This window comes from Odontesthes bonariensis, chromosome 6 (assembly GCF_027942865.1).
Source record: "Odontesthes bonariensis isolate fOdoBon6 chromosome 6, fOdoBon6.hap1, whole genome shotgun sequence".
Taxonomy (NCBI): domain Eukaryota; kingdom Metazoa; phylum Chordata; class Actinopteri; order Atheriniformes; family Atherinopsidae; genus Odontesthes; species Odontesthes bonariensis.
Window position 1 is genome coordinate 30,611,055 of NC_134511.1, and position 10,445 is coordinate 30,621,499.

Below are 10,445 nucleotides of genomic sequence, written 5' to 3' on the forward strand. Positions count from 1 at the left end.
CTGTGGCTTGGTTCTGGTTGTGAGTGGTAACTGGATATCAGATCAAGTGGAATCCGTGAATCCCGGCTCAGGTTTCAGAGCATCTTCATGTGTTCTCATCTTCTGACTGATCCGCCCCTGGAGGGGAAACGGACACAATAAGCCGCATTATGTTTTATGAGGGAGAGAAGGACCGAGGCGCATCTGTCTCGCCTCATTCACTGGAGCACGAGTGTTTTTTTCCTCCCCCGGAAACAGCGATCAGACCGCGACACGTCGTTTATTTCCTGGACGTAGGTGGCATGTCACGCTGAGCTGTTGCGGGTTTTAGTTGCAGAAGAAAAACGTAGAAGTTGTTCCAAACTTGTGGCTGAGTGGTGCGAGATAAAAAAATATTGTTTGTGGTATTTTTATTTTTTTACATCAATTTATCTTAGCCACCTTTTATGGAAAAAAAAATTAAATAAAAGCGCATTTTGGATGATGACAGCACCGGGGACAGAAGGTGAGTCTTCCTAATGGATCAACTTAATTATCATCACTGTTACTAAAACTCGATGTCTGTATTATTCTGATTTGGATGAAGTCCACAGCTTGGTGAGTGCATGTGCAGCGCGCAGACCGCAGGCGCGTAAAGCACCTGAAGACATGCATAAAATATGTGCAGAGCGCGTGATTTCTGGTACAAGTTGTCCTCCTTTTTGGTGTTGGGTTTCCTCACCTGTAAGAACAAAATCATACAGGAATTTACAAAAGCTTCTGTACACAGTGAGTACATAAACTCTATGTCCGGTGATGCGCAGCTCGTTACACGGGACCCTCTTTTAGCCCCAGGTTCTGAGTGCATTGTCAGTTTTATCCCCATGGGTTCATTTTCATGTTTAATATCAAGGGTTGAGTGACTGTAATTGCATTAAAGAAATCTCTATTGATATGTTTTCTACTCCGCTGAACTATTAACTTCTTCTTGAACAGGCAGAAGCTGGATTAAAACACTTTAATTATGCGTTTTTAACAATTTCTACGTTTAATCCTCCGGCAAATTACCCATTATTTATACTTATGCTCTTATGTTTGCTTATGTTTATTATCCATCTTTTTTATTCTATTATTTTTACCATGTGAATTACTCTCAATGATTGCAGCTATTTTCTATTTTTGGGACATATTTATGAATTGAGGTCATTTACACACCACTTTTTTTTTAAATCATACAATAAGTTTTGCTATTTTAAACAGTTTGATTTACAAACACTAAGCTTCTATTACCCATTCAACCACTTAATAACCTTTCTTTTTTTTTTAAATTAGCTGGAATTTATCTATGACTTTCAACTCTGATTTAGTTGTTATTCAGCCACTATTGTATATCTGTTTCACCAATTTATCCATTACTTTTAGCAATTTTTACACTGGCTATTAAGATCTGCCTATTTCACAAAAACTAATGCCTTTAATTTTGGGCCGTCCAACACAACTGCTGCTACAAAAACGTTGCTTGTGTGACGCCTCCTTTGAGGTCAGCTGTTGACATTGTAATAGAGTTGATTAATAAATTTAATATATATTTTTTTTAAAAACATATCATACAATGGTTGTGACAGGAAGCTGTGGGTTTCAACTTCTGTGTGACTGATTTGTGTCATTCTCAGGAGGCAACGTTATTTTGGGAAATTCTGGTTGGGTCATGATAGTTACTTTGATAAAGACTCCTTTATTAGTTTAGTTTTGGAGAGCCTTGTTCGTGACAGTTCAATCAGTATCCATTTGTGAGATGGTCAAGACATCTCATCAATGTATTTGAATAGAAGGACACTTTAAAACATCTGACTTCTGGACCTAAAGTAGTAGATTGTAAACTGAAGCCAGCTGATTTAGATAAGACCTCTGTTGTCTCTTCTCTGTTGTGTTTTCATTTTAGGGCAGTTTGTCACCGTACAACACATTGCTATCATGGGAGAATCCCTAAATTCATGATTCCTGTTACTGTCCTTTGGGATCTTGGTGTCCCATTGCTGATGTATAGATTATTACGACTTACACCAAACGTCTCAGGCATTAAGGCCGGTGACGACTTCATTTGAAGGTCCAATAGAATGACGTGGAAAAAGAAGAAAAAAAGATAACAACAAGTCTTCAGTATCAATAAAATAGTCTTCCAACCCAGAGGGAAATGTCTGACTGGGAGAGCAAAGACCTTTTTGTTCCAGCGCAGCTGTTATCTTTGAAAACTCAATGTAACCTCAGGAAAGATTCCCTCTGAGGGAATTCAGCTTTACAAAAACAGCAGCTATCTGTTTACTGGTCCTGCTGTGGACAATGACTTACAGATATCCAGGCACCTAACTGCTGTCTCATTCACTCGTTGACACAAGACCAGAACCCTTATTGAACAAACCTCTAAGAGTTATGAAAATCTGCCTCAAAGAGCCAAATGAGGGGTAAAAAAGTGGATCATTTCATAAGGAAGCATCAGGTGACACTCATCTGCTAATAGTAGCTACACTGTCAGCCCTGGGAAATAAGAAATAGCCACTTAACAAAATGTCTTATTATTACTGCAGATGGAAACAAATTCTCTCTATCCTCAGCACATCTTTGAAAGCAGTGGATTTTCAGTGAGAGGTGTCTTATGTTTCTGAAATGCGTTGTTTTATGGTGGACAGTTCAGGACTTGTCACCTGGATAACCCAGAAAATTGAGTTTTCCAACATGTGGGAGACTTTGTGATAGAGTCTGATTCAAGCTTTGTTTTCTGAGACCTGAACAAGCACATTTGGTGTCTACAGTGAGTTAAAAAAGTGGAACAAAATGGTGTTTTTGGTTTTGAACAGGATATAAATAAACTGGGATTTACTTGATGAAATCCATGTCTATTGTTAGAGATTTGTTTTATTTGTAGAAGAATGCGTCTAAGAGTGCGAATTAATCTCTCAGTTTAATCAAAGTTTTGAGACGAAAACTGCTGTGAGACTGTGCTGAGTTCATCTATCACTGTTGTAATACGCTGACAAAAGGACATTTAGGAAACTAAATTAGTCCAGTTTATATTTTGGCCACTTGGGGCAGCGATAACAAGCGTTAAACTGAACATTTAAGAGTTATTATGGACCCTCCAATGGAATAAAATTTTATGAAAAGTGTTTCAATATGGCATATTTTAGACTTTACATATTTTATACTCGAGTTTCCCATCAAACAATGTGTCTGATAAGTTTGAGACCAATTAAAAACCCCTCCTAATTTTTCTGTTCTTCCTCATGAGATTAAGGCAGAGCTGGCATGTTAGGCTTTGCCTGCTTAGGCAGAAGCTTATCTTTATTTTTACCACAGACTGTATATTTGAATTGGAGGTCAAGATCAAGAAGTCTTGGTGCATTTGGAGCCAAAAGTGGCCACATTTGGACCAGTAGGAGGAGCTGAAGTGATGCATGAGCCTGGATGGACCAAAATGTCCAACTTTGATCTGATGGAGTGACTGCATAAGAACTTGTGGGAAATAATAAATATTTGATTTAGTATTGCATTAGAGATGCTGACACGTTTTGAATAGGAGTCTAGTTGAACCAGTGTCTTGGAGACACAATCTAGAGCCCATCAGTGGAGCTTTAAGGTACTTTTCAATGCAATTTCAAGACAAAATATGTCATTATTGCATCGGTTTAGACTGCAAAATGTTGTAAATTCACCATAGAAACACAAAAATGTTTTGTTTTTTGCAGTTTTTGTCGCACTAGTCAACTTGTGATGATGTTGCAACAACAATCAACACTTAACACCTAATCTCCGGATTTTCATACGACAGATTGCTGGTTTCGACTCCTTTCCCTTTCACTTGCATTTCATAACAATTCTACTACACTATCAACTTGCAATAATTAGGGTTAAGAATTCAAAATACACGGTTTTAGGACCAGAATTTATGGCAAAAGCACACATTTTTATGGCTAATGCATTTTTAAACTCTTGGGTTTTAAACGCTGCCTTACCAACAGGCTGGCAACACATCTCACAATTTTTAAGCTACAAAACTGTATTTTCCACATGTGAACAGCTGTTCATATTCAATGTTTTCTAGTGAGACTGTTTTTACATTGTGAGCTTTACATCTGAACCCACATCTTGTTTGAACAGTATGTCATTTTTACATGAAAAACATAAATACACAGAGGCGAAAAGAACTCAGCTGATGTAGGAAACAGGTGAAAATGTCACTAATTTAGACAACTATCTTCCCCTCCTTTTTAGCTTAGCTTTGCCCCACATAATTCCTGAAGGGATATTTCCAGCTCTAAGCACTACAGGCTTGCAAGAATCTTTGACAGCCATGTTTAGGGGTTACAGGTTGGTCTGATATTACCTGAGTGACACCAAAAGTTCCTCTTTTTCATTGTTTAGATCTCACAAGGTAGCCCGAGTCTTAAAAGCTTGTGTTGCTTTGTGATGAGAGCTGTGAGAGGCCAGAAAGTCAAAACAAGAAGCTGAAAGGTGCTAACATGCTCTGCTGACTTAAGGGGAACTGCAGAGAGAGCTTTATTTTTTTCAAAATAAGATTTACTGATCAAGAATATTAGTCACGGCAGCGTTAAAGCACCCGAGAATATAGTGCAACTAGTTTTTCTCTGTAATATTCCTGCTTTGTCCTTGTTCCTGTTGTTGGTCCCCACTTCAGTTCAGGTCTGGTTGATGTAAGACACATTACAGCCTGCCAGCTGGGGAAAAACCCCAGCATCTTGTAGAGATTTGATAAATGTACCTGCTACTGATGAAGCTGCAATCTGTGACTTAATTTACAAAGGTTAGGTTAGGTTTAATACATCTGTGAATGTATATATAAAAGTTACATACTCAAGCTTTAATCACTGATAACTTATCTTCTTAAAAAGTCCCCAGTTAAGCTTTTCAACATTATGAGGAAGATAAGATTTAACTGGCAGTTGTAGCATCATAATAAATGTGGCAGGACACACTGTGTTGGTCCCACCCAGCGAAAAAAACAGAAGCCAAAGCTTAATCAAACACTTAAGTACAGAAATTGTACATGTTGAGAAGCTCAAACCTTAACAGGCACGAGCAGATGTTTCGGTGACCATGACATCTCATCTAAAAAGTTACACTTTTCATTAGAATTCTCCACATTCCCTGAATAAAGTTCAATTTTGGAGCTCTGCAACGCATATGTTACACAAACTGCTCTCCCACTGTTACTCTGAAGAGTCAAGAGAGGTTGTTTATTGAAGCCTCATCAACCAAAAGTCCCACAAACTGAGCTGTGACATGGACATTAAAGTGCAGACCAATGTGGGTTCGTATACCATTTTAATCTTTGCATCAGAGCTGCTGATGCTTTTGGAAACTTGTTTGACCATTTGTAAGTCCATAAGTGCTGTGTTTTTAGACAAAAAGGGAACATCTTTCAAGTCAAATATAAATATTGTTGTATGTATTGTCTTCTCAGAGAAGAATTTATAAAAGAGGGAATATTTTCCTCAGAGAGAAATGTTTGGCCTCCTCACTTCTGTCTTGCTTAAAAGCATATCTGATATCAGGGTTCATAGTCACTTCCTTTATTGTGATATTGTTTCTTCTTTTTCGCTTCTGCTCCTCTTTATCTCTAGCAACATAATGTTCCAGTGCTGTGCGTCGCTGGCATCATCTCAGCCCCTCAAGGAGTTCATGGGAAAACAACGCTGATAGGAAGGAGCTCAGGAAAGAGGACAGCAGAGGAGCTTTTTTTCTTCTTTTGAGGAGTCTTGTCTGTGGAGTTAGGAGTGATGACAACCCCGTCTGAAGCCGAATGAACCTTTTCCCAGCTGCTTGAGCTGAGCACATGTGAAGGACTTTCTATTTGGGGAATCTGGTGGATGTTTGTGGAGGCACTGCAGGTGAGGAGGCTCCGCGGCTGGCAGGCTGCAGCTATGGACGTTGAGAGGTTTCCTCCCTCCTCATCAGTGACCTCGCCGTTTGTCTCACCATGCCAGACGACCCGGCCGCCTCCGTCCTCTACATTGTCCTGGAGCTGCTGATTGCCGTGTTCTCCGTGCTGGGCAATGTGTTGGTGTGCTGGGCCGTGTGCCTTAACAGCAACCTGCAGAGCATCACCAACTTCTTTGTGGTGTCGCTGGCGGTGGCCGACATTGCCGTGGGCGTCCTGGCCATTCCCTTCGCCATCATCATCAGCACAGGCTTCTGCTCCAACTTCTATGGCTGCCTATTCATTGCGTGTTTTGTGCTGGTTCTCACACAGAGCTCCATCTTCAGCCTGCTCGCTATCGCAATGGACCGCTACATTGCTATCAAGATCCCACTCAGGTCAGTGACCAGGAGGACAGAACTCTAGTGATGTAGCCAGAAGTTTACTTCTGCTTTCAGTGATGACACAGTTTACAAAATATTTGTTTACAACACACCTTTGTAAATGGTTAATAACTAAGTTTATTAATTCAGTATAGATTTGTCATAAGCTGTTAATAAGACATATTTCAGTTCTCAGGTTGTTTATATACAGCTGCCCAACTGTAACTTACTAAAGCTCCATATTTTCCCTTTTTTTTTTTTTTTTTTTTAACCATTTAATGTAAGTTTCATACATGCCCTGAATATTTCTTTCAGTTTTCAGCCTCAAACACTCATGGTTTGAGTCCTTATGTTTGGTTATAGCTTTTTGTGTTTCAATGTGTGGAGCTTTACATCCAGCTGGGCTGCTGTTGTCCATATCATAGATTACATGAGTAGGTTTGGGCCTTTCCAGCCTTTGCCAAGTTGAAACAAGTCAGAAATATTGTGCCATTTTAATACAAAAAAAAATAGCACCTTTAAATGGGTTGTTTAAATGCAGGTACGACCACTAAATACGCTTAAGTACGCCCATTAAATCCTTTCCTGTTGTAAGAAGTTGCATGTTTATCAGTTTCAGAGCCTCAATGTGAGACGTTACGGTCAATAAACGTGTGGTTTTGTGTAGAAAACATGAGCTGTGCCTGCTAGCATGACATTATTACTTAAAATCATCATGCCAATGAGAGATGAATAAAACCACATGACCACTGAACTGAAAGCCGATTAAACGCTTTTCCATTGCATTTACAATCCAGATTTTAGCAGATGTTAGCTCCAGATTAGAGATTGAATGAGAGAAAAAATGTTACGTGTGGCCTTTAACTTTCACTAATCATTTCCAGCTAAAATCCCAGCAGGTGATGTCACGTGTCACGTCAGGGTTTTCGCAGCAGCCAGGAAATGGCTTGTACAGAGATGGCTAGGTAATGGGCCTGTTTGACAATTAATATCTTGTCTTTACAACAGAAATAGAAGACTATTCAAATGAAAGTGGTAATCCAGTTTTATTAAACCACAGTGCATGTGACCACAGAGAAGGGGAGTAGATAACAGATGGTAATGTTAGCCACTTCAACTGTCATCTGTGCTCCTGCTAAATTTATAGGAAATCTTGGTTCCTTAAATGCCAGCTGTGCATGCCAACTGTTGTGATCACTCTTGCAAACAACAAAGCATATTCTGCAATTTGCTCCAGAGCTGAAATATTTCCAAGTTAAGAGAAGTGGTGCAAGAGAAAGATAGCAATGGCGGCTGAGGTTGTCCATCCCAGGGGCAAGGCTCGGGGGGAAAGGCAAGGGCTGTGACTGTATAACCTGACAGAACTCCTCAAAGCTTGTTTTTTTTCACGAAGAAACAAGATACATATCTGGGAAAATAGTAAAAAAGGCTGCACTTTCCATTCTTAAACAGAGAGAAATTATTTCAACAGTTTTCTTTTCGCGCTTTGGCGAAATGTATTTCTTATTTCCGGGCAGCAGAGCCGTCACAGTAACGGTTCACATTTAATTTCCGTCTACATAGACATCACATTTGCACCAGGAAGCCTTGGTTGAATTTCTGTTCAGAAATGGCGTGTCCCATTGGGCCACGTCCCCCTGGAGCAATTAGATAAATATTGCTTTAATTGCTTATACATACTGTGTAATCACTGTGTAACCCTCTGTGTAATCTGACCTTAGTTTAGTTTAAAAACACTGTCAGGCATCACATCAGCTGTTTAGCCCTCAAATTTGCCAAGGACAGTATGCCTACAGACCTGTCTTCTACAACAGCCGTAGCTCCTGCTGTGGCCTCAATCTCAGACCTTACTCCTGACCTCGGGGACACATTAAGCTGCTCAGCCTTCCTGTTTCAGACATATTGTGTTCACACAGGCTCTTCCTCTTGCTGAGGATCCTGTACGTGAGGGTTCCTCTGCGTTTCTTTTTTTTTTTTTTTTGCATCCCCGATGGGATGGGGGGGACTTGTTTTTACAGCATTAACCTTTGCACTTTAACATCTAAAGAATGTGATAAAAACAAGCCAAATATCTCAGCTGCTCTCCCACACTGCGCAACAGGCAAACTCAAAATAGACTCCTTCCTTTGAGGAATCCTGGACAGCCTTCTTGGTTTATCTTTCTCCCATTCAGTTCCGGAATGAGAATAGCTTAAACGCAGAAATCAGTGCTTTATACTAAAAGATTGATTGCTGCATTGTACCAAACACAAGCTTATTGTTTCTTATGATGACTAGATCATTCTACTAAGGATGTCCTCTCTGGAAATGAACTGCTTGCTCTCTAGGAATCGGCAGCTGGACAGCAGCTGCCAAACAAAGCAGATATTTGATGTTTATACTGTCGCCCTCTCCAGGTACAACAGTTTGGTGACGGGCAAGCGAGCTCGAGGCATCATCGCCATCTGCTGGGCTTTATCCATCGTCATCGGCCTAACCCCGATGATGGGCTGGCACAAGGTGTCAGAGAGCACCAACAGCACATGCCCGCCTGGCCTGATGAAATGCCTGTTTGAGGCGGTGGTGGAGATGGAGTATATGGTCTACTTCAACTTTTTTGCTTGTGTGCTGATCCCCCTACTGCTGATGCTGGCCATCTACTTGTGTATCTTCATGGCAGCACGCCATCAGCTGAAGTTGATTGAAGTGAAAGCGGTTCATGGAGAGAAGTCGCGGTCCACGCTACAAAAAGAAGTCCAGGCTGCCAAGTCTCTGGCCATCATCGTCGGCCTGTTTGCAGTCTGCTGGCTGCCTCTACACATCATCAACTGCTTCACTCTCTTCTGTCCTGAGTGCCATCGGCCTCCCCTCTGGATTATGTATGTGGCCATCATCCTCTCCCACGCCAACTCTGTGGTCAACCCCTTCATCTACGCCTACCGTATCCGGGAATTCCGGCAAACCTTCCGTAAGATTATCCGGCGCCACATTCTGGGCCAGCAGCAGGCGTTAGAGAGCAGAAACAGTGGGCGTAACTCCACTCACAACAGCATCACGGACTCCATCAGACTCAAAGCGAACGGCCTCAGCTTTGACCTTTTCACAGAGCACAACATCAACAGCAGCAGCTGTAAAAGCTCCTACTGCTGCCCCACTCACATCTCTCCTGTAGGGGACGGGCTGATGACAGTGTCTCACCCCCCTCTGTCAGTTGTCATATCCCACTGTCCCCATATGGGGCCATGTACACTGCAGGCCCTCAGACAGACCGATCTCCCATCGGCCCATCACCTGCAACATGAGGAGTACGAGCAGGACGGCGCTGGAGCAGAGGTCCTGGAGGAGAAGGGCAAACAGGACCTCGGCTCGGCCCAGGTCTCATCGCTGTTCAGTAAGCACAAGAGGAAGAGCTGCTTTTGTGAGCTGGAGAGGGTGTCCTGACACATGCGCAGGAGGGATCAGCCACCAGTTCAGGAGCACTGTGATCGCACGTCAGCTCAGGGTCGAGATAAGTCTGGAGAGAAAATGCACTGTAAATGGATACAAGACAGTAGATGTCACTGAGATCAATAAAATCTGCTTACCACAAAGACTATTTAAAATTGAAGAACTTTTTTAATTTAAAGCCAGAATAAGAGTCTAAAAGCACTGTTTGTGGCCCCGAGAGCTCAAATCGCTTCTTAACAAATAGGCCATGCATCTCACTCTTCTGTCTTTAAACTTTAGGTACTTCACAACAATGCAATAATTTCAGTAAACAGGATTACTAAACACTTTTGCTTCCTCTTTGTAAATAGCGGTCAATAGAAAGCCACACCTTAGCCAATAAAGATGGGAAGTTATGGACTTTTTTCTTTGATAGGAACGGACAAAGCGATTGCTGCCTTTTCAGCCATAATGTTGGGTTTTTTTCTGCTCAGTTTTTCATAAATGTGTACATAAACATTCATTAAATTCAGCTTGGCACCACCATGATGAAGAATGGTACACATTTCTGTACATTCTGTATCCTAAAAGAAGCGATTCACAAGCTTTGCTTTTTGGAAATTTTGATGGAATGTTGAAATGTAAGCCTGCGTTTGTTTGCTCAATGTGACAGCAGAACTTTAATGATGTGTTTTTATTTAAGTTAAATTCATGCAATTGTTGACACAGTTTGATGAAAGACGGGAAATCAATTAAAGAGGATT

The 10,445-nt window shown here is 41.2% G+C and overlaps 1 protein-coding gene across 1 annotated transcript; it reads left to right on the forward strand.

Annotated features, from left to right (window-relative positions):
• Window positions 1–203: 203 nt before the first annotated feature.
• adora2aa (adenosine A2a receptor a) lies at window positions 204–10,445 on the forward strand. The gene is made up of 3 exons (XM_075468269.1): window positions 204–484; window positions 5,598–6,291; window positions 8,673–10,445. The coding sequence occupies exons 2-3, from the start codon at window positions 5,954–5,956 to the stop codon at window positions 9,694–9,696; spliced, it is 1,362 nt and encodes a 453-aa protein (XP_075324384.1). The 5' UTR covers window positions 204–484; window positions 5,598–5,953; the 3' UTR covers window positions 9,697–10,445.